Genomic DNA, 27940 nt, shown 5'->3' on the forward strand with positions numbered 1-27940 from the left:
TTGTGTCACAAGGGAAACGTTTTTATCTTTGTTTCAACACAGATAAAAAAAAAAAAAGAATGTGTGCAGCTTATTAACTTCATACTGTGCAGACACAGTGTGATCAGCTCGTCTGAGCTGTGAGAGTTTGGGTGGTGTGTTTGAGCAGTAAAATCCGTCTCCTCAATGACAAGTTAACCGTCCTTTTCTTTGAACTCCTCAGATCGTCTCAGTTTGGAATGCAGCCTTCTGAAACAGGGTTAGTCATAATGTCTTAAGCCACAGAAAGGGAACATAAGAATGCAATGAAGTGGATAGCAGAGAAGTGTAAAGACACATTAAAGGAGAAGTCACTCCCTACTACAGTCCTGAAAGGTTACTCAAACACTCAAACAGAGTCAACTCTGACCAGTGGATGGGGATTCTTTTTTCTTTATTCCTGTATTCTCTGCAGCAGGATGGTGAAAGAGGATTGGTCTAAATAGTTGTGTCATCATGTTCATGGTTAGGATAGGGCGGCAGATGCTCAGTCTGTAGAGACATTGGTTGCTTCAAGTCCCGGTGAGGACCAAAGTATGGAAGTTGGTTTTGTTGTTGTAGAGGTGCCAGGTCACTTCCTGAGTGCTGCTGAGCTGCCCTTTAGCAAGGCATGTGTGTGAGGAAATCTTCAAAATCTTCCCCGAGTATATTTTATAAAGTATATACAATTAAATTAAAACATGTATTACGCAGTGTTTGAAGGCAATACTGAAAAGTAAGATATTTTGTTCTAAATAGGATCTTAACATTTTTAGGTGTTTATTGACAAAAGCAAATCTTAGAATATTCTATAAAATATCCTTCATGGCTCTGAACTAGAAAAAGGTGACAGACAGGAGACGTATGATGCTGAAACTCATGAGTACAATCTGACCATGAATGCTGTAAAAGAAGAAGTAGCCTCCCCAGCGTAACCTACAAAGCCGCCTCTTAGAGCCTCGAGCTCAGCGTTATGGCGGTTGTCATCTTAAACCATTGGAACCAGAAATGACCATACTTGGACAACAGAATGGATCTGGATTGCTGCATTTCTATCCTGAAATGATCTTGGGAGGTCATCCTTGCAGTCACTCGTCAATCACAGGAAGCCACGCCCTAAAGCATGCCGTCTGCAAATTAAAAATATGAAGATCACGCTGGGTTGAGGAGCAACTCTGAAACTAGCAATGAGACTCTGAACTCGTCAGGCAAAAGGGTTCTCTCTTTCTCTACTGGTTTCATCAGACTTCAGCCCCTCCCCCTTCTTAACTTTAGAAAGGACGCAGGTTTAAAGGCTTTATATGCGATTTTTTTGATCCAGCAGATGTCGCCCTTGAGCACCAGCATGAAACCAAAACAACTCACGCTGCATTGTTGTGTTAGCATGCTAATGCTAGTGATCTTTATTATGCTGGTATCTTCACACTGCATGTAAATTTACCTGAAATGAGCGTGATCTAGAAACACAGTTAAGCAGTGAGTACAGTATGTTATTCTTCTTTTCTCTAGTCCCTCAATTAAACAACTTTTATACACGAGGGGAGGAGTCAGCCGGCCGGCCGGGCGATGTAAACAAAGTGAAGATAGGACTCTGAAAACTCTGAAAACATCACAGACAGTGGGACTCGGGTGTTACACCCATTGTAGACAGTCATGACTCACAGAGTTATTTTCAGAGGAGAGACTTGATTTCTACATTTAAGTGTGAAAAATCACATAAAGACTTTCATATCCTTCTGCATCGACCTCTCTCTTGAAACTCGAGCTGCATGAATCTGAGCTTCACAGACCGGACTGGTTTTGTCTTCTGTTGAGCCACAGGTCCTTTGGCAGGTCTGACAGGCGCTCCTGACAGATGGACCACTAGAGACACGTCTCTGTGTTATATTCTGCTCCTCGCTCTCCAACATCAGCCTATCAGAGTGTGTACATCTCTGCTTTCCCACAGAGCTCGTTCCATACATAAATACATCCAGTGCAGGCCGAGAGCACGGACTGATACACTCCACTCACATCCCGCTGGTCAAACTGTGGCAGATAGCCGGCCTCTGAGCAGCCGAGCGTTGCTCCCTGCAGTCCACAAAGCACAGCAGATACCATGCTCCATAACGCCACCATCAGAAGGTGGCACGCCTCCGTGTTTGTGTTTACAGGGAGATTAGCCGCACGCACATCCAAGCACCCAGGCATGAGGATGGAATGTAAATTTGGATTCAGTATGAAATTTATGAATGTGCAAATTCAATTTGAACGGCTTGTTTGCTTCCCCCAAAACCTCCACGTCTGGGAAATAAGCTCCGCTATATGCCCTGTTTAACCGCCGCGTCTAATGTGCTCCTCTCTGTTGTCGAGTTACAGCTTCTTCTTCTTTCTTTTTTTTTTAAAGTCACTTTTTCCATACTGAAAATATCCATTACCCCCCCCCCCCTCCACAGCACAAGCAGGAGTCTGCATAATCAAACATCAGCGTGATTCACCTTCAGTAGCAGAAAACAGAGCAGCAGAGCATCGCTATGGTTTCCCAACACCGTGGAGAGATTTCATGTGGTGCATTGTGGGCGGCGAGCTGTTTAAATGAAAATGGTGGGGGCGGTCTACTACGAAAGTCTAATGTTAGAGGGAGATCCTGAAGTGCCCTTCACCTCCCCACATCAGCGCTCTCTCCCACAGTCACGTGTCTCCAGCTCTGGCAGAGCGGAGCGGGCAGGCCGGCCTGTGGGAGGGAATCAGGTCCGCACAACCTTTACCCGCAGAGCTACGCCAACTTCCAATTTAACACACTCAGAGAGCGGGGAACGCTGCCACACAGAGCAGAGAGTGGGCAGGCAGGCCGCCGCTCCGAGTGAGATCTCTGCTGCAACGCGGTCAATTTAAGGATGACTTCTGCTGCTCAGTGTTTGCAATCTGCATGTCTGTTTAGGAAAGAATGCACGCAGTGTGAAAATGCAAAACTTCTGATTTAACGGACGTGAGGGGCTCGTTGGAATGAGCAGCTGCGGTCTCCAAAAGGTTCACAGCCTGAGTGTAGGAGGAAGTCCTCCTCCAGAGCAGAGCTAAATAAGAGAGAGGACAGGATGGGGAGGAATAAAACAGCCGCTCTGCATCTCTTAAAGAATCAAAAGTCATGCTATGACGCCCACAGAAGCAAAACATTTAAGCTAGCCCACATTACCGAGTTCACTTTTACAGCTTTGCAAACACAGCTGAACTGTTATTCAGATGCATTATGCATCACTGTCGTTAGCAGAAATCAAAAAATCAGATGGAAATATTTCCTCCAGGGACGATGGGGTAGCAGACGTCTGTCACCAGCGCAGTAGCGGGTGTGTTTTTTTTAATGACCTTATACTTCTTCTTTCCCTCCTTTTTGTGCTGGAACATTGAAGGGAGGCTACCCCGGAAATCGTCTTGACTTTGTTCACACATGCACCTCACAGCAGGAAGTGATCCCTGACGGACGCGAGCGGGTTCTCAGGAGGCGGTCCAGAGCGACGCGTAGTTGGCGGATGAATCAGTGTGATGCTATGATGACAATCTGTGCTACAGGTTCAGGTTCCATTCAAGCCAGACAGTTATCAAAGCCAGAGAAATCCTTCATTTTATAAACTGGACGCGTCATGATTAGCCGCTATGACCAACAGAATATGTTTATCGTTGCCGTGGAAACACCAGATGTCACGTCAAAGTCTGCTGCATGAGGACAGGTGAGCTGCTCCTGAAAGCTGCGGTACTGTTGCTGTATGAGCTGCTGTGATAAAAACGTCATGTAGATTGAACTCTGATACATCAGCTCGTCTGTAAACAGATTCTCTTCCTCAGGTCGGTTTCACCCGGTCATCTTTTGTTATTGTTTTGATTGAGAGCCCCCTGATGGAAGAATGTACATGTTGTACCTTTAAGTCACAGTTTTAACAAAAGTTTGGAGAACAGGAAACACACCAGATGCACAACACAGTCTATGGTTGTGCGGCGGTCGCAGTCTAAAAACATCAGCCCCTCCTCCCTCTCACCTATGGTTAATTTTTCCAGAATATTTCCTGCTGTGTACGCACATCGGCTCACCCAGAAGTCACAAGGATAATTTACGAGGGGGGTTTGGCAGGAAGTGTTCAGGGTGAAGTTGGAGTGAAAAATGTGGCTGATTGCATCCACTCTTGCAGCTCAACCCAAAAAACTTTTTCAAGAGTTTTTGGCATGTGTGTGAAAGATGCAGAAATTGTTATTTTCTTCTTCTTTAAGGAGACGTTAACGTGTGATAAGATCTTAAAAACATGTTTAAACTAGGCTTAGGTGTGTCTTAATCTAAAATCCCTAAACGTGCACCCCAAATGGAGTTCTTGATTATAAAGTGGCCTCACGAGGCTCTGCTCAAATCTACTGTCACACATTGTAAACAAAAAGTAAACAGTGAGCGATGCCCGGTGACAGACTGACAAAGCTCCGGCTTCAAGAGCAGGTACTCTTTGTTAATAAGTCTCTCAAGCTGTCACTGTTTGTTTTTTAAAGGAGGAAGTTATTATTTGTATTTTTCCTTGGAGAAGATAAGTTCAGCATGGATGCTGCTTCTTAATAGCAGCCGGCTTCTTATTCACACGGTTTCAGTCTGTCACCCTAAAAGCTCCTCAGCACACCTGAGCATCTCTAACCAAGCTGGAAGAGAAAATCTGTCTCATCGCTCTCACTCAAATGTCATCACAAAGCTCATCCTGGTTTCAAAATGGCAGCTCTCCAGAAAGCTTGCAGTCTGCCTTTCTAAAAGCTGGGTTTGCTACACGGTCTTAAGTGAAGGGTAATGGTGTCAGTGGATTGTCTGTCGGATCGCTTTGAAACGTCTTCATCCCTTTGAGACCGGGTAAAAGGAAAAACCTGCGATACACACTTTAGAGTTCACCTTTCTCAGTCAGGGCAGCATCATGGCTGCAGATCTACATTCAAGCATCGACGAGTCAAGCCGTGGCAAATATGTTTTTAGCTACAATGACCTCCAGCTCTGCACTGAGAAACCATCCCGCTTTTTTTCTGGGTCAGAAAGTCGGTTAACTGCGTGAGTGTGAATGTAAGACGCTTGACACCGAGCGAGTGAGCTTAGCGTTCATTTGCACCTTGAAGATTGCCGATCTATTTTTAATGTTCCTGTTGGGGGCTGAACTCTGCAGAGACTGAAGGTGTCGTCTCCGGCTATACCTGGAGGAGGAGAAGCTCCTTCTTCAAAGGATGCAAGAGAAGGAGGAAGGGAAGGAATGTAGGAGAGATTTTTTTAAAAGCCTCGATACGGTAAACAGTGAATAATCACAGTTCTAATTAAGGTTGGTCTTGGACTAGCTGACCCAAGTATGAATGTGACATTTAGGAATTAAAAAAATAAAAATCCACATAGCCGGGAAGATTTAATGAGAGAGACTCTCCACTTCCTTCTCTCCCTGTGGGGGAATGACCTTTTCCGACTCCCCGGTGACAACGCTCCCTCCAGATTTATTGGGCCTCTCCCTCGGCTGCACTGGAATAAAGAGAAAAAAGTTGCCTCACCATCCAGGAGCTGACCTTTAATTTGACACAGACTGGGGACAAGCAGAGCGCGCGGAGCCACCGGTCGGCCAGCAGCATCAAACACAAAAACTGGAGCCAGCGGTGGCACAAATGACTTGAAAGCCCGAGACCTTGTAGCGGCACCTTTTGTTGATGGACTTCATTTCCACCTGCTGCTTTTGTGTGCGGGGATAAATGTGTGCGAGATGAATGTCATCGCAGCACAAGAGAGAGATGAACAGTGTTGTTGTTTTTTTCACTCGCAGACTCACAGAGGGATCAAAGGGAGCCGCAGACATGAAGTGATTGTTGAAATGACACTGACAGGTCACAACCGAGCCGGCAGTCAGCGACTGTCTTCAGCTGTCATTTTCAACACGTTACACTCCCCAACTCGTCAGATATGGCTGCTTACTTTCACGGCTCGAAAGCTTCAGAAGACAACTATCTGCTGTACGTGCAATAACATACTGTGTTACTAACTAACTGTGGCTCGGTTGGTCGTCTCTGAACCGGAAGGTCGAGGGTTTGATCCCCATCTCCTGCAACCACATGTCCGATGTGTCCCTGGGTGAGACACTTAAACCCAAATTGCTCCCTCTGCTTCGTCTGCAGTGTGGGAATGTGTATGAATGGGATTGGTTACTTCTGATGGACTCTTTACTCAGCAGCCTCTACCATCAGTGTGTGAATGTGGAGGTGTGACCTGCGGTGTAAAAAAAGCACTTTGAGTCGTCAGAAGACGAGAAAATAAATATACAAGCTCAAGTCCATTTGGCGATGGTTTGTGTAACAAATGTTTCTGCAAATCAAGAAATAAAATTCCACACAAGCCAACAAAAACGGAAAAAAACTGTGAACATCTTTAAGTCAGAACATAAGAGAAAAGAGACGCGCGATCGTCCGTCAATCAGAGGAGAATTACAGCTGTCACAGAGCGCCGTGGTGAGGAGCTGAAAAAAAGCTTTACAAATGCTAACTGCGAGATAAAAAAAAAAAAGGAGAAGAAGAAGAAGTCATTGTGACCACTTGAAGAGCCTGACAGGCTGACGCCGTTTGAGGTAGAAGTCACTTATAGACTGTGAGTCTTCAACGTTTTTACTTTAATGGGACTAAAAGCTTCAAGGATGAGAGGAACCTTATCTTGGACCGGCAGCTAGTCAGGGAGGAACATGAAAACTCAAACTGGGTTTTATATCTTCAAAAAGGCTCGTTAAAAAAAAACACACACTGAGATATTCAGGCCAATAACGGTTTCCTTCAGGGTCGAAGAAACAGCTAACCTGACTCAGGTTGGGTTCAAATAGACGAGTATTTGTCACATTTGTCTGTACACTAAATGGTGTTGTGACGTTCCCAACGACCTGATTCTACTGAACAGCTCTTTAGGAAGAACGAAGGGGGAACCGTTCTCGATCTGCCCGATTTTCTCGCGTCCCTATCCACCCGTTTACTCCCCTTCACACAGAGAATCAGTCATGAGAGCAGCGATGTCGACGAGGTTAGGGACAGAAAACACACTTTTTGTAGCGTCCCTCCCTCCTGCACGCGTAGAGAGAGAGCGAGAGAGAGAGAGAGGGTGAGGTGGTCGAGCGAGCTGCAGAGGAAATGTAGAGAGGGAGCGGTGGTGGTAAGGACAAATAACTGGAGTGAATCAGAGAAATAAAAAGATTTTGTTCAGTTTAGTTTTTGTTAAATCTGATTATTTCATGATGTACAGTGGAAACAAACACAGGCTCATATCTGCACATTACAAAATAGATAGATAGATAGATAGATACTTTATTGATCCTGAGGGAAATTCAAAAATACAGAATTTTTGAAAAATACAAAAATGCAAAAAGATAAAAACATACAAAAATTCAGAAATACAAGAGAGGAGCCAGAATTCATCTCGTCCTCGTTTCTGCTGTGTGGCCTTTTTGCTGAGCCCGACCCCCCCACCCTCTGTATTTGATCAGAATGGCAAGATATTTAAGAAACAACTCAAAGGACGAGGAACGGATCTCTAAAAGGAAAGTAGCCACAAGATCCGGCTCCCTTCAAAGAGCCGTAAATCCCCTCACTGTAACCGAAGCCTGGACTTCAGCGGTGCATTTTAAAAAGTGGAGCACATCCCTGCTCTGTGCGACCGTTTCTTCAAAAGGCATGCCTCCCCCGCCCGCCTGAACGAACACAGCGAGGTCATACCATCTCCTCTCGGACGCCTCTGACTGTGCGAGCGTGTGTGTGGGAGGCAGCGACTGAAATGACGCTGGCTGAAATGTGCAATAAACAATAACAATTTAATAATCACGCCAAGTGAGTTCAGTCCTATTACCCTCTCTGTGATAATACAATTAATTCCTGGAAAATAAATCTCCACAGCAGGATAGGGTTGGATCTCAAGCTGCCCGACCATAGAGCCACATGGACGAAAAAAAATGTCCTTTTCTTTCCTAAAAACAATTTAACTTGCTCAGTTACTTTCCAGTTGAGTGACCATCTTTGTGTCATATTTTTTCCACAGGTGTTTGATAACTGCATCTGATAAACGCAATAAATGTGTACATCTTTATCTAAATCTACAGACCAAACATTGAAAAATATCAGCCAATGTATCGATATCGTTGTTTTTTTACTGTCAAAACGCCTTTAAAGCACCATTTCAAAACATGTTTGTTTTGTTCCGTCTCTTTGTTCTGTCGTGTTTTGTACCGTTCGAGGTTCAAACTTCACAATTTCATTCCATTAAACTAATCTCATTGGTTGAAAGATATCAGAAATTTAGGTCTCGATTTCTCCTAAAGGAGTTGGTGGTGGGTCGTGAGGTTAGACTCTAGGGGGGGGGGAGACAGCTCTCTACAATGTTTAGAATGTAGACTGCAGTTCCCATTTTAAACACTAGGGGTCAGGGTTACATACTGCCGCTTTAAAGATAAATGCTATTGTTGATTTCTCAAATATGTTTGGATAAAATCTTTGTCTTTTAAATCTCCAGCACGATCACAGTCAGCAGGTTAGAGTTAAGCTCCTCTTAAAAATCTGAAGATATTTCAAAAGATAATTTTAAAGTAGTGTCACATTATTAAGTCAGCAGTCAAACATCGTAAATTATCCCAATGAACAATCATTCCTGTAAAGAGGAACAGACGGTTTGTAGGAGACAGAGAGAATAGAAGTTGACTTTAATCAAAGTCGGTCGTTCTCTGCAAAGGTTGTGCAAATATTAGTGATGTTCCTTCGCCGTCCCTTTATGGTACTTAAGAGGTTTAGGGCTCTTCAGGTTCTCCAGCCGCAGTTATTGCTGAGACTGCTGCAGAGTCACTGCCGCTGCTCAGACAAACATACAGATACATCACCAGCTTCATTTCACCTTCATGACTCAAGCCGGGCCGATTCCTTTAACTATTTTAGGTCGATTTAGACCAGATTAATTAGTCGTATGACGATTGCGTCCATTGTACACTGAGGCATGACGGCCAATCAGCTGCTCCTGACTGGTTGGATAATTTTCTGACATGTTTGACATATTTTGGTCGTACGGCCTCACACACTCACACAGTGAGAGCAGAGCCAGGAGTTGATTAGCAGACCCCGGAATTTGTTTTCCTGACTTTACCTGCACAAACTGACGGACAGTGTCAGAAATCACCATGGCAACAGCATGCACACCTGTTTAATCTGTTTCCCCCACCTATCATGAAAGAAACGTTGGCAGGAAACAACACTGAACCTCCAGCTGCCAGAGGTTTGAAGCTGTCTTGTGTAATTCTTGTGTGTAAATTCTCTCAGGGAACTAACGCGTGATTTGCAGAACAAGCTGTTTAGCGCCCTCTGCAGATTTATTATAGGATTACTCTGACAAACGTTTACCTCATGAACTGCCCACTTTAAGTTTGGACATCCACCATCATAACACTTTATGTGAGTGTTAAAATGGGCATTAGCAGAATAGGTTAACTTTAATAGAAAACCATTCACCACAAAGGTGTCACCTTAAGGGAGAAATATGTAACTCTGACACCTAGTGTTTAAAATGGGTACTGCAGTCCAAATTCAAAACATTGTAGAGAGCTGTCTCCCCCCCTCCTCTTTAGAGTGGATGTTCACTCAGGTCACCATGTGGTGGACTCTGAAGCTTCAGTGTTTATCCAGCTCTGCATGGGTCTGTAAACCTTTCTGTGTTCTAACCTCTCTCCATTTTTCAAAAGCATCTCCAATATTGATCCTAGTTTGAGCACGTTTCTGCTCGTGGAGCTTATTAGAAACATGCAGAGGCTTTTTAGGTCGGGTACAATCACTTCTATCTGAACCACTTCTCTTGACCGCTTCCATCGCTGCAACACCTGTTGACCTGATAACTGCTCTCATATCTGACAAACCGAGGGGCGTCCAAAACGGCCGTGTGGGGGGTCTTAAAAGCGCCTACCTTCTCTGGTCCAAACAAATCCAGAGCATTCAGGAGCAGAATCTAAAGTTAGAAGGAGGACATACTGGCTGCTGCATTGTTGTCAGAGAAGCCAGCACTTCAACATAGCATGTTTCCTTAATGATCAGAGAGTAAGATACCTTTATCATCTCACTCTCTACACAGCTCACTGATTGGACCTTTAAGTGTTTAAAGGTAAACATAACACTTTGTTGACTTATTGTTTGAGTCTTGCGAGCTCATTTATTCTGAGCGTTGATCAAATATTTGTGCGGTGAGTGTTTGTCACACACATTTAGTGGCGGAGTTAATCCCGATCTGGGGCTTCATGTAGCCTCACACGGTTTATATTTACCGTCATGTCACTCTTCATTTGAAATTAAAGGCTCTGTGTTTTATTCACTGACACATCAGCAGGACCCGACTACTGAAAATACCACTAATCACAACAAAGCTCCATCGCAGGCTGTAGTATGCCGTAATTATCTTTATGTTAGACACAACGTCGCCCTGAAGAGGTCACCTGATAACGACAGCACTAATGTTTGGACGAGAGCTGCCGTGAGAAGAAAGAAAAAAAGGATTTTAAATATATCTGAGTTCTCCCCTAATGAACCATCGGATGTTTTAATTAGAAAAAGCAACCTGGCAGAGATGATAAGCCGAGCTACTTCTGTCTGTTTGTTTGTTTGTTTGTTTGTTTGTTGACCTCCCTGGGAGGGGGGGGGGGGGGGGGTAACACAGCACTGTCTTTATTATATTAGTGTCTTATTGCCGTTCAAGTGAAAGCTTTCATTGGTATACAATATTGTGTCAATAACATCGAGTCGGAGCACTTCCTTGTGTCTGAAACGCTCGAGGTCAGAATCAATAATTGACAGAGTAAATGGGACAGATCAATTGTAATCGACTTTTCACTGAGCACCCTCCCCCTCCCCCTCCCCTTTACCGCCTTACTCACTGATTGGATGTCAGCCTTCCTCATATCATTAATAACTGTATGGTTACATCTGAGGTCTTTGGTCCTTTCAGGGTCAACAGATTTTTGAACCCAGCTAACAAAGCAAACAGAAGCTGTGTGGTTCTTTTTAAAAGATGTTTTGCTCTGAGAGTCTTTAAAGGGATCTTTGTAAACCCCTTAATGACGACATGATACTGTGCTGAAGACCGGGGCTAAAGATGTCAGAGTGGGGCTGCTACACAGGGAGCGAGCCAGAGCAGCTTATCAGGAACACCTCCGCAGTTCTCGGGAAGTGACCTGGCACCAGACCAACGTCCATACTTTGGTCCTATACTGGGACTTGAACTGGTGACCCCTGGTCCCCTACCCAAAGTCCCTACAGACTGATCCACTGCCACCCAACTAGTGGGCTAAAGATGGGCTCCTGATCAATATTTTTAATGTATGTTGGAAAAAAAAAATCATGGTTTGGAGCCAGAATGTCCCAGGATTTATTTATGTTTGAGGAGAAAAATTTGGAGGCGTATTTCATTCACATGAGGAAATACAAAATCTAACAAGATAAATATATCTGAAGTACGAGTTACGTTTTTATGAAAAATACAATTCTGCTCTGTTTTTTCTGAATTAATGAGATATCAGTTCCTCAAAATCCTGACAAAAGCTTTATTTACACCGCTCAAAGCAACAAACGTTCCCAGACTGTTACGTTTCACAGTTTTATTTTGGTTTGGGTTTGACACATGAGGTAATACTCGTGTCTTCAGGTAACAAAGATCAATCATTCCCAGTCTGTGTCCCGACACACAGGTGGGTGGCCAGAGATTTTTTAGAATGTTTTTTTTAGTTTTCAGAATGGCTGATGTTCTGCAAAAAAAATGTGACATTAAATGACAACGCCCAGCTTGCATCGAACACGGTTTCATATCGTGTAGCCACAGAGAAGCAACCGCACACCATCGCGGAAGAATTCATCCTTCCCGCTGCGCTGTGAACTTTATTGAAGGCCCACTCAACAACCGGCTTTTTTTTTCACAAGAAATGTGCTGACATGGGAGCGAAACACAAACACTTACTGTTTGACACAGAAGTGTGCTGGCTGTCTAAAGGGAAGAGTTCTCCAAATAAGTGGGTGGGCAACTGGAGGCCTGGGGGCCACATGCGGCCTCCATCAACCCTCAACGTGGCGCTCAGGTCAATTTTTACATATAAATTAAATGGAAACATGAAGAAAACTTGACAAAATCTGCCATGAAATCATGAAAACCAGAAATATGTCCATAATTATATTTGATCACTGGTGTATGTTGAGTTAAATTTGAGACATAATCGACTGTAATTATTTTTGTATACTACAATTTGGCCCTCTGGCAGTGAGAATTAAATGAATGTGGCCCTTGCTGTGACCAAAGTTGCCCATCCCTGCTGTAGATGGTAGTCTGTCGACTTTGTGAAGGCACCTTAGATGTTTGCAGTTCGGATGCAAACCTCGCTGTGACCTGTCAGGACCAGATGTGCTGATAACAAGCTTCACTGATGAAACATGATGCATGTGAAGTGCATTCAGTTTGGCTATGTGGAGACTCAAGAGACAATCAGGCGACTGGATCCAGAACAACTGAGGCGCTGATGTTAAGTCGAGAAACGTAAGCGTCCTTTAACTCTGATTAGAGGCTAAAGTTGCTGTAACTCCCCTGACACAGTCGAGCAGTAATAAGCTACCAAAGTTAGCCTCTACAGTGTGATAGCAGACGGGACAAGCCGCACACACTGGGTACAGTAAATACTTCACAGTGGATAAAAGTCCTCACAAAAATTAAACCCTGCAGGCCTTTGACATAACCCCCGTGAGAAAGCTAGCCGGCATGCTAATTCTTGCAGCTTATGTAACAACAGACATGCACACTGTGTGAAGGCTACTTTTCTTTACACTCGAGCTCATGATGACACCATCTGATCTCTTTACACAAAAACACGTCATCATCATGCTGAGAAACACAAAGTCTCCCGCTGTGTCTTCTGATCTAAGATCAGAGTTTGGAGTATGGGTACATACAGTAACTCATGCTGCACACACACAGTGACACATGTTTAAACACATAGATGAATCTTAATTGAAAGGAGGGTGAAGCCGGGGGTGAAGCCGGGGTTAATCACAGTTATCGGGTTTACAGCGTGTAGGATGAAGGATAACTTTAAAGCGTCTGCGTTAGCCTGAGCGAGTGACAAAGAGACGAGCTGTCGCCCTCCTCAGAAAAGGAGCCAGAGCGTCTGATGGCCTTCGCTTTGAGCCGACCTGTCTGACACAGACATCAATGAGGTCGCTCTTCTGAGGGCTAAGCTTAGGCGGAATAATTAATCTTCTTTGACATCATCATCCGCAATGTCACCTAGCAACCAGCCATCTCCACTAAAGAGGTCACAGAGAGAGGGGCCTTGTTAGACTGTAAGGGGGGGGCGGGGCTTACAGGGATCATGACTTAAATCAGTTACCCACACACTCATCCCGACACTCGTCTTTTCTTATCTCTTATGAAACATTTTGGCCCTTTCAAAAGATAAAGTTGAAAAGGTCGCAGTCCTTTATTTGTTTTCAGAGTGAATCTACCTTCTGCAGAGAAAATAATGAGTCACTTTCATTAAACCCTGATGAGCTCAATTAGCTCTACCAATCTGCTAACGAAAGAGAGAGAGAGAGAGAGAGAGAGAGAGAGAGAGAGAGAGAAAAGAAGAACCAACTTTTTAAAACACACACACACACCAGACGTGTTCACACACTCACATGCCCAGAAGTCTGCTCTTAACGACGAATCAGGCTAGAATATTCTCAACATAAAGACGAAGAATTGATTTACTTTCCCAACCATATTATGAACACACACAAACACACACCCACACACACACACACAGTTCAATGTGCACAGCTTCAGGGCTAACAGCTGTAATCCACAGGAGAGAAGAAAAATACACAACCAAACTGCCTCTTAGCTGACAACTGGAAATTGCAAATGGCAGAGTGTTCAGGTAACAGACTGAGAGCGAGTTCCACAGCGTGTTTACTCGCTGAAAATTGGGGAATAACAGGCTGTCATACGGGCTGACACATCAGCCTTTGTTAAAGGAATTACCTTGCTCTGTGCCCGGCTCTGTGACGCCCTAGACAGATTGTCCGTTTTGGTGAGTTCAGACTAAATGGAAGTGCGTCTTCGGCATGTTGCACAGAGGAGCCGCGGCAAGATAGGAATCCAATTATCCAAGGCAAATAATGGATGTCTCATTTAAGATGTGCGGCTGTATGCGACAGTAATGGCACAGTTTTCCTCCGAGCCATTCTCTATCAGCTGCATCACCTCCTGCTCAACACTAACTCATCTGCAGCCATACACCACGGGCTGTCAGGCATCACACATCATAATAAATCTGGTAAAGAGCGCCGGGAAACATGGCTGTCAAAGATAGAATATTTACTCACATGTAGCGTAGGTGTGGGTTCTGAGCGAACGCTCGAGCCTGGATCACCCTCAGGTTGCAATTCATGATAGTTCTGAAATGATAAAAACAGATCACACTGTGAAGAAACCATCTATATACAAAGACGTGTGTTTTTCCTCAGAGCGTGGGCACATACAAACGCATGCACACAGAATCACAGCGTAGTGATCATGTAACCGTGGAGAAAGCATTCCGATTTGGTTTCATTTTTCCTTCTTCAGTTTAACACACATTTCATCCCCCTTGTGCCGCTCCGTTCCTCATTTTGACTCGCTCACTTGTCTGCTGTTTAGAAGCCTCACACGGGTTTCTTTCTCTATTTTGTCAAAGATTTTTTATTTCAAAGATTTTTTTATCATTTCCAGCTGCAAAGTGTTTTTCTGTCGTTTGAATAAAATTGCGCATAAGTCTAAAGAACACCAAGTGTCGGTGTCACACTGGAGCTTTCATAGACATCTTTTACATTTTTGCCTCTGCTGGTCTACTGTAACAAATCTGCACACTTTATTTTCTGTTTCAATTACTTTCACTTCAATCTACACGCGCTGCACCCTGCGGAGCTGACACTGAAATGAAAATTCACTTTGAAGCGGCATGTGATGAAAGATTTGTGAACTTGTGTGTCTTTGCTGCAAAGAGAGTGAAACCCTGTGAATAGCACGTGTCTCCTCACACATTCCCCCCTCGTTTGTGTTAATTTGTAAGAAGTGAAAGAATCGGTGAAATTAGACCAATAATCCTCATTTAACCGTGGACCCCATGGAATCCTCTCCAGGACGACTGGAAATCCCAGCGCCCCAGTTTGGGATCCTCTATTCTGGGCTCCAGTGGTAATGACTTCTTATTCTCTAATCACAGATGTCTCTTAAAAGTCAGTGACATCTTCAGTTTCCGCCTCACACCACAGCTGATTGGATGGAGCAGTCGGTGAAGTCTGACTCTGTGCTGTTTCCATCGAGCTAAAGGTTCCCTAAGTGTGGCTCTGGGACCCCGTTAAGGGTCCTTTAGAGGGTGTTTTAGAACATAACAATGGGTTCTTAAAAACAGTTTCACTCTTATATAATCCCCAAGAAATTAGCACAACAATGTGCACGTGTGACCGTCGAGCTTTGGTTATTATCCTCGCAGCAGGAAATAATAAAAACAGTCCTTCCAGAAAATGGCATGCGGGGAATTTCAGTTCTTGCCTTCTGTGAAATGCATTTATTTTTACATCTGTCATCTGTTTTCCAAACAAGAAATGCTGCATTACTTATCCCAAATATTCTGAGAGTAGGCTCCATGTACTGTATGAAACATGGACGTCACCTGCTGGTTTCCAAAGTGGTGATATGAAGCCAAGCGATGGCAGTCAACTTATTGGAAATGCTGACGCTACCAAACTTTCATTTAATCTAGAAACGGAGTAAAAGGCGGGTCTTAAGTCTCCTGAGAAACAGCTAGAACGCCCTTCCTGTCACTCAACAAAGCCACGCCCCTTATTATGCAAATTTCTGATTAACTCTTTGCCTGAAAACAATCAAAGCAGGTGCTACTTTTTTTTATTCAATGCCTTTAAAGTACTTACGAATGTGTAATAGAAACCAAGATTAGTTTTTTATTCCGGTTGTCAAAATGGGCGTTTTAATCAGGGTGTTAACGGGGAATCTTTGTGTTTTGCAGCCTGCCTCAAGTAGACAATCGAGTAACTGCAGTTTTTTACACTTTTGTTATACTGAGACTGTTTTTGAAACCATCTTCTACATACTATTAGTAAACGCAGTATGTACTGCATACTCCATACAACGTTCAACAGTAGTCTGTAGTTATTTTCCAGTTCCTGGTTCCTGGTCTTGTAATGAGTCCACTTACAGTCAGAAAAAAGCTGACGAGAGATTCATTTAGATTTTCATGATTTAGAAAGCCAACAAAGAGAACTGGAGGTATCTTTGTGTGGTTTGCACTGATCGTGGTTATTTCCTCTGTAACAATTGGACGCTGCTGTCCGTCATTCTGATCTCAGTCCTCGGTGCTTTGCATTGTGGGAATCAGAACGACATCCAGATATTTTTGCCGTACTGTGGGTCTGGCATACTGCGTTTTTGTCAAACCAGTACAGACTACACATGAAGTAGGCAGCCTGAGGTGACCACTTGTTTGGCTCTGACACTCTGCATATCTTTTCTTCTTCACTGGTTCTAGGGCTGCAGGTTCAGATAATCTGTTGTAGGCACCGCCAATACAGATGAATACGGTCATCGATAAGCGGGCATGCTGGCTCGACTCCCAACCAACGAGCATTTGGGGCACGGCTCCCCGACTCTCTCTCTTCTCACCTTGTCCTGTCTCTATTCAGCTGTGCCATTAATGAATGCAACAGCCAAATAAAATATCTTCAAACTAAAATCATGAAAAACACGTTAAACATGTACTCTACATTGTTGGGAGTTTGATTATAGTTCTTGTTTTGTTATCGTTAATAATTCCCATTAAAGACCAAAACTGGCAATTAATTATTCTGCAGATCTCATCCTCTGTGCCAAATACTTTCAATTACTCTCTAACGACCGAGAAGACACAAGTGAGTCATGGCGTGCACTTTGTATTTCTGTTCCTGTGCTACCATTAAAAATAAAATCACACGTTCAGCTGAAAACATGTATTACTCCACAGCTGAAAATAGTCCCAAATAAAAACAAGATTTACTCCAGTTTGAGAAATAAACAGCTCCTTGTGTGGGGGAATTTATCTAGCCTTTCTTAAATATATAAATTATATATTTGTGACCTGCTTTTTAAATATCCTCAGTAGACCAGCGAGCAGCTGAGGATGTCAGAAAGTATTACCACATGGACTAATGCACGCTTTGCTTTTGGTGTTTTCATGGGCTTTGTTGACGACAAGATAAATCTGATTTCTGTGAAAACAGCCGCACTGCTCTACACTCTGTGAGATGGCAGGTTTGTTCCTGTTGTTATGGACACTAAGGTTCTTCAATCAATCAATCAATCAACCAATCAAGCTACATTTGTAAAGTGCCAATTTGTAACAAAAGTAATCTCAGGACGATTTACAAAAGAGCAGGTTGAAGACCTTTCTCTTTGTTAAGAAAAATGGGATGGGAGAGAGGGGATAAGATGCAGCTAGGATTTCTCCTTTGTACTCCTTGCCTTCCTGTTGTCCTCACTTCTTTGCCGCTGAGGTGGAGGTCGGAGCAGGCCGATGGTGGAGGCTGGGAGTCAGGAACGTCGGGTGGGTAGTAGCGCCCGATCCCCTCGCTGACATATTGGGGGAGCTCCGTCTACTCTAGAACCCGGCCTGTGCCAACAAGGTGGTCGTTTAGGTATTTACTCTGAATAATAATATTATGCACCTTTAAGAAAAAGCTAAAGACCCAGCTCTTTCATGAATACCTACTAACTTAATGATGATGGTCTCCATATTATTGATGATGATGATGGTAATGATGATGGTTTTTGTTTGATAACGACGACTTATAAGATGGTTTCTATACTGATTAGAGCTCTCAAGAACTGCCCTCAATGTTGTGCTTTGTCTCTGGTCACTTCCTGTCAGCACCTGTGTGTCCAATCAGACTCAAAGCTGATCGTTTGCTCTTACTGACATTGTTCCCTTTTTTCTAGATCCTTGCTTGTGTTGTTCTTACTCTCTGATGTACGTCGCTTTGGATAAAAGAGTCTGCTAAGTGAATTAGAGAATAATTGAAGTAATCCTGCGCACAGCAGGATGTTCAAATTGACTTTAAAGTTAAACGCGTATAAATCATTGGAGCGAACAATTCCGCATTGTGGCTTCCTCAGGTTGGCCCTCCACTTGATTAGCGTCAGGTGAAGGTTTACTACGGACCTGAGGAAGACACTACTGTATATATTTAACTTTAAAGTCATCTGAACAATCCTGGCATGCGCTGGATTACGTCGATATTGAAAGCTGTCTGTTCCTTCTCGAGCTGAGCACAAGGCACCCATCGATCCTCGATGATGTATTTCATATTTAGACGTCAAAAATAGGAGCAGGAAGCAACATTAACGACGTTACATAAACTATTTCAGTGCTCACAAAGTGAGACAGCTGATGAATGCAATCAGCGTCTAACTGTGGAGAGATGTGCAGTTACACAACATTATTAATAGATCTGTGTTTATTCTGAAACAAATTACATCTCGTTCCATTTGACTCAAACATAGCAGGGATGAGGTGAAATATGTGCATCCTGGAGTGACTTCTTCTGGCACACCGCTATCAGCCAAACACGGCCAACATGACACGAGGTAACAGCTTTCCCAGGGAATGCGCTGCTCCAGCCAGGGAGGAGCGCGGCGTCCCCAGACGAAGGCAGCAGGAGAGAGGAGGTGGTAATGAGAAAAATGCTAATTTAGCGGCAGAGATATTGCACTTGGCCTCCCTGATGAGGGATCAAGGGGATCAGGGGGAGAGGCCGGCTCTGACTGTGGAAGGCATAGGAGAATTTTTGGTCCTCTGCAGGAAGAGGAAAAAAAAGGGAGAGAAAGGGGAGGTCGGGAGGGAGCGAGCGAGCGAAGGAGGTGAGATGAATGTAAAGGATGTGGCCTCGTAGCGCAGGGTTGCAGAGCAGGAAAGGAGCGTAGCATTGCTTTAAGGAGTGAAGAGATGGGAATTTATAAATAAAAGTCCCCATGACACTGCAGGGACCCTTAATTCAATTTTCCCCGCTGCTTTTTAGTGTTATTTGATCAGTGGCTAAGCAAAGCAGTGTGTGACTGTCGAGAAATTAAAAGCTTGTTTGAACATCGGCTCGTGTTAGGATCAGAAACACAACCGCCTCTCCCTCGTCTTTTCTACCCTGACTCAACACCTTGTCACCTTCCCCCGGAGAATTAGCTGGGGTTTGTGTCACTTTCAGACGAGTATCGGATCAAATCCCAGCGCGGCGCCGGCGATGCTCCAGCTGCAGACACTCGTGTTTCTATCATCAGCCTCTCTGCAGCGAGCAGACGGGCAATCTGATGGAAAACAGGGATTAACAGCAGCGCAGGTTTCCACTGTTCCTTTTTCCAGATCTACGGCACAGTGGGACTGAAATAAAGTGAAGTGTCTATCATTGGTCTCCCCTCCAGATAACAGCGGCAACACTTACAGTCTCTGTAGTCCAGTGTAGAGCTCCATATCGACGTCTCTGAGAGTCTGCAATCCTGTCCAGTTCTCTATGTGTCTGTAAACGGAGAAAAAGGAGAGAGAGAGAATTATAAATGAGGCGCTCTTGTTCAACACCAGAACAAACTAGGAGATATGAGGGAAGCAAACTTTTTGTTCAGTCTCAAAATGGCTGGCTGTGTTGTCAGAGATTCTGAATCCATATTCATTTAAATTGCAATTATTGGAACAGTTGTGACAGAGCGCTCTCCGCGGCCCTCTGATAGATTTAATTGCCAGGAGGCAGCTTGTGGAGGCTGTAATCTATGTGAGGGAAAGTGTGAGCGGGACGGAGCAAAAAATAAATAGTCCAGATGACTTTACGTCGAGTAATATGAACACCAGACTCCCAGAGAAAAGTCTCTGTGCGGGGATAAAAGACAGGGAGGCTGGCGCCGTCAAATTAGCTTTAGGAAAAAAAGAGCATTTGTAAATGATTTGTTTGTTGTGTTTTGGAAATGAAACAGGCAACACACACAGGGCACACCGATTCAATTAAGCCGGGGGAAATGAGGAGATGTAGCAGAGGACATGGCAAAGGCTTTATTGCTTTGTTTAGAGGGGAGAAAAAAAAAAGGAAAATATGATTAAACGCTGAAGGGAGCTTTACTCGAAATGTCAAATTTCAAATCAATGCCGAAACAACAATCAGGAATCACACAAAGACATTTTTTGAAATGGCAGCATGACAGCTCATTGGCTGTTCTTCTCAGCAAAACCTACAGAAACACAACAACCTGAGGGAGCGGGGAGGGGCAGGTAAGGTACGAAACATCCCAGACTGAGCATCATCTAAATCCCCCCCGCCCCCCCTCCCCCCAACCAAAGTAACTATCCATTATTTTATATGGAGAATATTTATTCAAAGAAAACATAAATCTAAGCACACTTAAATAAAATAAAAAATCTGGACCCAAAATGTGTTTTTCCTTATTTTTGTTTTGTTCCAGTAAAGTGAGCACAGCCAACAGGTAGCTGCAAGCCGACAGGCAGCAGCTAGCTAACAGGAGTTGTTAGATTTAAGAGTTGTTCGGCTGAATCCCTTTTTACATCACTGAACTTAACATTAGCAGGGCTGCAGTCATTTCTTCTGAGAGCGGAATTACTTTATGAATCAATAAAAATATATTTGTTTTTTTGGTGGGTAAGGCTGCATCAGAGCGAGAAGGTTCCTGTTTTTAATCAGAGATCCTTTATGTTTGGAATTTGCCTGTTCTCCATGTACCTGCGGGGTTCTGAGTTGTCGTTCATTCGGTGCCTGTTTTGACGTAATGTCGGTAAAGTGATGGAATATACGATCGTGTTTTAATTTGAAATTGACCGAATACTCTGCACGTTTCCTTGTCTGACTTCCTGTCCGGGTTGAACTATTCTGATCAGCGTGCCGCTTGCTTGCAGCGGGGCTCCGTCAAAAATAGACTTGGAGCAAATTTGAAACTGAGCAGAGAGCCGTGGCGCTGCTGGCACGTGCCGGAGATGGAACGCGCCGCTTGCTGTGGAAACAGGAGCATCGACTATAGTGGCTGCGGTACGTGGAAATTTGGCAGTCAGTCCAAAAACATGCTCGTCAGGTGAACTGGTGACTCTAAAAATAGCGCCTGGGTGTGAGTGTGCGTCTGCCTGGTGACCAGTCCAGCGAGCTGCCCGATGACGGCTCCTGCCTCTTGTGATGAGCAGGAATAGATGGATGACGGATGTTTTGTTCATTCAGGGAGTTATGTGTAATGTTTTACCAGGTATAGCTGAAACTTAGAGTCCAATCTATTTAAACAAGCCGCTCCTGCATGAACCACACATACCTGCAGACACACACAAAACACAGCTATCCACTCATGCACACATGAAGCGATCGTGCCGTCGAGGCCGAAGCCTTGAACAGAGTTCAGCATCACATCGCAGTTTGTATTCTGTGAAAGCAGCAGGAAAGTATCATTCCTGCAATTTGTATTTGGCAGAAATATTGCTCCTGCAGCATATCTTTTGGCTCTTGTGCATCTGCTGCACAATGATGAGGCAGCTTCTGAGACATTCTGTTTATCTGAGCTCCGCGCTCCGGGTGCATCACCTGCTTTGGTGGCGAGGAGGATGCAGGTCTGCCAAATGTAACCAGCACCATGCATGACTACACTGTTAGCCACTGAGGTGCCAATGTTTCTTTTCTTTTTTTTATAAAGGCTGGCAGGTGGGAGTAGTTAGCGGTCAGCGTGAGGCTGCTTCAGGATGTTGTTGTTTTCCAGTCAGTGAGTTTACATCCTGGACGGCGGCAGTTCTGATCGTAATGTGAGATGAGTCGTGGAAAATTGGAAACTGATTTCTGGATTATTTTTGGCGATATGAGGGTGGTGGTAAAACACCTGAAGCTGCTTTGGAAAACAGGTCACATATTTAAGTATTTTAATGATGAACTGGTGATTAGATTAGATTATAAATAAAAGCCCATCCCAATTTAAGGCACAGTCTCTATTAAAGGCTTTACATGTGATGTTTTTGATCCAGCAGATGTCGCCCTTGAGAATGAAACCAAAACAACTTGCGCAACGTGCGTGATCTAGAAACACAGTTAAGCAGTGAGTACAGTATGTTATTCTTCTTTTCTCTAGTCCCTCAATTAAACAACTTTTATACACGAGGGGAGGAGTCAGCCGGCCGTCCCGGCGATGTAAACAAAGTGAAGATAGGACTCTGAAAACTCTGAAAACATCACAGACAGTGGGACTCGGGTGTTACACCCATTGTAGACAGTCATGACTCACAGAGTTATCTTCAGAGGATAGACTTGATTTCTACATTTAAGTGTGAAAAATCACATATAAAGACTTTAACTAGCCTGGTGTTGCTGCACATTTTGACACACAAAGGCAGCTCTCAAGTAAAGCCCCCTCTGCATTTAGTGTGGAAAGAGTTTTTTGGTTTAAAATTAGGGAGAATAAGCGGCACATTAAGTCGACATATGTAATCTTCAGTTAGAGCCATTTCATAACATTGCATCGGCGGAGCAATCTAAAATAATTACAATCTTCTTGAGCCCATTGATCAGCCTCTGAAAGATGTAAAACAGAACCCAGGTTTTAAAATACTGGAACACTTTCATAGTGTCACAGTGGAGGCACCGCAGGCCGACCACGACCTCAGAGCACAAAGACACAGCCGTGTTTGTGAAAAGGATGGTTCATCTGTTACTGTTTCACAACATCACAGGGACTCTGCTGATGTTGAGACAGGTGTCAAACTGAAGGCTGGAGATTCTGAGGACAGAGCTGAGTCATTAACGTGACCTGAGAGCAGAAATGACGGATTCCCCTCACAGAGCGTCGCTTACTCACAGAAAGTTCTGTGGTGTTAACACAGAGACGCAGAGAGAGGCAGGCTCACGGGAGGTTTTTTTTACCAAGAAGCTGATGCTGAGGTGCAAAGTCCTGCAGTTCATAGAGTGTCCACTAGAGGCTGGCTGCCGAAGCACAGGAAGTCACATACACACCCATTCTAAAAAGCCTGTTTTTACAGCAGAGATGAACATGTTTACAGCCTGGTTCAAAAAACCAAATAGGTGTGATTAGCTCATGTCTGGATGGACACACACTGTACGGGGGGTGAATGTTTTGATGACTCATCAGTTTTGATTTGATGAAGGATAAGAGTTATTCACAATAAGGCGTGTAGCTGACCTGATTGACAGGTGGGCGCGGTGTAACGGTTTGTCAGGAGGTTTAAAACCCGCCTCAGCTCCAGCTCTCAGCCTGTCGTTAGGTTGACTCAAAGTTAGACTGAGACAGCATTTCCAGCATGGAGACCGCCATCGATGGGACTCCAGCGCCCCCTGCAGGAACAGACGGGTGACGGCACTCAGGTTCATATTTTACACTCTGAGGCCTCATGTACCTGGGGTCTCCTCAAACCTCGAGCGCCACATGGGCGATTTTTTTTATTGTGATCAATTGGAAAATCTCCAACCCTGAAGCTGTTTAAAAAGTGCAAAAATATTCTCTTCAATTAAGACACGAGCATTCAAAAATAAAGGTGCTCACGATGCAAAAAGGTCCTTGACTTTCATTTATGAATTTTCACAGAGCAGAGATTGACAGAGACAACGTTAGTGTTCACCTCTTAGTACTTTAAGCACCTTTATTTATGACTAACCCTAACCCTCATGTCTTAATCAAGGAGACGATTTTTGCAGGAATCTCAGCCTTTAGACGTTTTCTTGACTGTTTAGCTCATATTTAAAAATTGTTCTTCAAGAAAAGTAGAGATGTTAGTAAAAGTGAATAAAATCTGTCTGCACTCACACTGAAGACAAACAAAGATTTCAAAGCGACAAGCAATTACATACTGAAAAGTTGTGCACGACAATCTGTCTGATTCATCGTCAATGATCCAACGAGGACTGAAGTCTCTGAAGGACGATAGTCTACATCTTTAAACCACTAATACCATTTAAACAACTTCAAAGTTAGAAATGAACACAGAGAGTACAAAGCAGAATGAGTCCATTTTATTTCATTCTTATATGTAATTTCGATGTAAAAATCCCCCGTCTGTCCTCCTCGATGGAAGTTTCTTAATTAAAAAATGTTGACGACTTCTTTTTCCTTCTTTGAGGATCTCTGCGTCTCACACCGACGTCTTTTTTAACAACCAGGAGGTCTGGATAGTCAACACTGAGAGTTTTAATGTTCTGTGTAACATAACTTTATAGTTTGGGGAAATTCACGACTGAAATGAAAGACAATAAGTTATTTTTGTTGTCCATGATGTGAATCTCTGAAAAAATGAGCCGAGTCTGGAAAAGGGACTCTGGACTTTTGCTCTTGCACTCCGGGGTTGACGGGGAAACCAAACACTAAATTCACCCTGGAGTCACTCAAATAAAGGTTGATTTTAGTTTCATGGTGTCATGTAGTGCTTTCATTGTTCCAGAAAACTCATTTCAGGAGCTGCTGCATGTGTGAAAGCTCCTGAAATCATCTCAATATGAATTAAAACAGCTTCATTGTAAACGGAGAAGAAAGCTTAAATCTTAGCAGCATTGAGGCATCTGATAACTTAGCGGTAATGTCGTGTTCAAAGGTTTTAGTCCTCACTGCAGCGGCCGAGGGTTTGAATCCGACCTCGACCCCCCTGCTCTCTCTCCTCCACACCTCTCCTGTCTCTCTTCAGCGGTCCTATCTAATGAAGGCAAAACACTTAAATAAAAGTCTCAGCTGCATGGATTCGATCACTCTATTGACACATATTACACGCTGACTTTACCTGGATTGTTCTCGGTCAAATCCAGCTGGTAAAATGTCAACGTGAATTCATCGTGAGCCAGTCAGTGTATGCAGCAGGAAATATTCTGAAGGTACATCGCGAGCGGGCGAGGGTTATGACGTTTATATCAAGCAATCAGTGAGCGACCGGTGTTATTGCTGTGCATGAAGCAAAACCTGCTTCATACTCTTCTCTGCATGCAGGTCAGGGTTATGATGACATCCAATAACACAGTATTATTATAAAGGGAAACACACACACACTCCCTCTCCCTCTGTGAGGTGCATGTGTGAACAGAAAACTCAAAGATGTCAGGTGCAGCCTGTCCTGCTGTATTCTAAAAATGTTCCTGACTGCATGTGTGAAAAATAGAGGCATGCTGCATGACTGGGACGTGATATCAGCGTGATTGTAAACTGATGCAAAACTGAGATATGAACAAAAGTCATTCTGTTGAAAGTGAAAAACAAAATGTTTTCATTTGCAGCTCTGCTTCACGCTCAGTGATATTATTCAGCTCTATCTCCATTTTCATCAAGCGCCATGTCGAACCGACTGCAGGAAAACACCTCCTTGCGGACCTGCGCGCGTCGCCGCCTGCTCACAACCTCTGATTGTCCGCCACACGTTGAATATGCATGTGGATCAGATGGCCGTGAAAAGATGAGTAACAAAGATAATACCGGAGCAGTGTTCAGTCTTATGTCCTTTTACTCCCACGTCGTCGCACGGGGAAAGTCGTGCAAAAATGAAATCAACATAATTTGGAAAGTAAAGGAGTAGTGAACATTTCACATTTAAGTAGACTCTCAATGAGAGCACAATCATTTTAATGTCACTACTGTCTAAATGAAGAGTAGAAGGAGAAGAAGGACAAGAGGGATGTTTTTGTTCTTTTGAAACATGGTCAGGATGAACGTCTGGCTCTTCACTCTCATCTTTTTTGTTCTTATATAATTTGTTCTCTGTGCAGCATTTTATGACAATCCCGGTTTGTCAAAAGGCCTTTCTAAATAAATTTGCCATGACATGACTTGATAAAATATCTGGGAGGAAAAACAAAGGGAATGAGCAGAACACTATCAGAACAAATTGTACTGGCAGATCTTCCTGCTTGCCCCCTTTATATTCAAGCCGATGAAATTACCGCCACCTTCCATCTGCTTTGAGAAAATGGCCTCCAACAAAGAACAATCTGAACTGGGTGGCAGGATGGTTCAGCGCTTGAGGAAAACACCCTGGAAGCAAACAGTAACAGATTCGATCCCAGCAACAGCCATCTGTCGCGTTGCAGCGGCCCCTGGGCGACGCACTCAGCCCCTACCTGCTATCTTGTTCTGTGGGCTTCTGTGAGTGTGAGCGCCAGAGGAAGGGGAAAAAAAGCTTCTCATTGCTTAATAGGAGAACACACAAGTAACAGTACGAAGGGCAGAATGTGACAGACGGCAAAGCATTCAAGTTTGAACATCACATGTTGGACAGCTCGGCGTTTTGAGCCAATGAGAATCTCAGGCTCAATAAATGAACCTTTTAAAGCGACAGAGCCAACAGAGAGCAGAGAGGAGCAGGTCACCATGTGATACTCACGTTCTGAGACAACCAAGAGTTAGAAGAATTAAAAATGTAGATATTGACAGAAAAAAGAGGGTTACTGCAAATTTCCACATACTCTGTGCACGCTGTATTCTGTCTACAAGAACTACAAGATCACAAAAAAACTACAAGATCACAAAAAAACTACAGGATCACAAAAGAACTACAAGATCACGGGAGAACTACAAGATCACAAAAGAACTACAGGATCACAAAAGAACTACAAGATCACGGGAGAACTACAAGATTAAAGGAAAACTACAAGATCACAAGAGAACTACAAGATCACATGAGAACTACAAGATCACATGAGAACTACAAGATCACAGAAGAACTACAAGATCACATGAGAACTACAAGATCACATGAGAACTACAAGATCACAGAAGAACTACAGGATCACAGGAGAACTACAAGATCACATGAGAACTACAGGATCACAGAAGAACTACAGGATCACAGGAGAACTACAAGATCACGGGAGAACTACAAGATTAAAGGAAAACTACAAGATCACAAGAGAACTACAAGATCACATGAGAACTACAAGATCACATGAGAACTACAAGATCACAGAAGAACTACAAGATCACATGAGAACTACAAGATCACATGAGAACTACAAGATCACAGAAGAACTACAGGATCACAAGAGAACTACAAGATCACATGAGAACTACAAGATCACATGAGAACTACAAGATCACAGAAGAACTACAAGATCACATGAGAACTACAAGATCACATGAGAACTACAAGATCACAGAAGAACTACAGGATCACAGGAGAACTACAAGATCACAGAGAACTACAAGATCAGGCGGGAATAAAGAGAACAACGTGCAAACAACATGTTGTTTTGTCTTTCTGAGGATGATTTGTTGTTCAGCCTGTTTTGACGTCATGTTGATAAAGTTATGGAATATACAGTCAGGGTTTGTATATTGTGTTTTATTTTGAAATTGGCAGTTAGTAATGTTTTTGAACTACGAGAAGTATTACATCAGAGGACAAGAAGAGGCCGGTCGCACTCTAACTCAGATCTAAGCAGCGTGAAGCTCTCCACCGGCTTCTCCTGGTCAGCCTGCTTTGTGTGTTTTGCCTCCAGCCTTTTTCTTTATATTCTCTATTTTATTGTTATTATTCCCTTTAATACTCGGCTCTGACACATAACTGGTTTTTAACAGGCCAGTGTTTTTCTCGCCGTCATGTGCCCCGTGTTTAATCGCCCATCGCCCATCGCCCCTCGCTCCATCTCCATCTTGTTTTTCTTTTTATTTATGTCACTGATTTTTTTTTGTCTGTCTGATATGAAGAGAGCGGACTTTCTCTCCCATGAATGCTGAGTGTCTATTAAGGAAGTGAGAATAAATTATCTTGTTCATAATAAGCTCTTATTTTTGTAAAGATTTGCAATGTTTCCTCATCTTTAGGGACCTTTATTTTGTCAGATTTAAAGATGTACATGCTGGACTTATTTGTTGTGTATACATTTTATTTCAAGACACCTGTCATAAGATGTTTATCTGGACTCGTCA

At 43.6% G+C, this 27940-nt stretch overlaps 1 protein-coding gene across 3 annotated transcripts in view; it reads right to left on the minus strand.

Annotated features, from left to right (window-relative positions):
• Nucleotides 1-27940, minus strand: part of ntrk3b (neurotrophic tyrosine kinase, receptor, type 3b) — a 251045-nt gene that overhangs the window by 182398 nt on the left and 40707 nt on the right. For all 3 annotated transcript variants that reach the window (XM_065952443.1, XM_065952442.1, XM_065952444.1), the window contains exons 2-3: nt 19504-19578; nt 14368-14439 (exon numbers count right to left, since the gene is read on the minus strand). In XM_065952443.1, coding sequence (XP_065808515.1) covers nt 14368-14439; nt 19504-19578 — 147 coding nt within the window. The remainder of the gene's footprint in view (nt 1-14367; nt 14440-19503; nt 19579-27940) is intronic.

Source organism: Labrus bergylta, chromosome 3 (assembly GCF_963930695.1).
Source record: "Labrus bergylta chromosome 3, fLabBer1.1, whole genome shotgun sequence".
NCBI classification, from domain to species: Eukaryota; Metazoa; Chordata; class Actinopteri; order Labriformes; family Labridae; genus Labrus; species Labrus bergylta.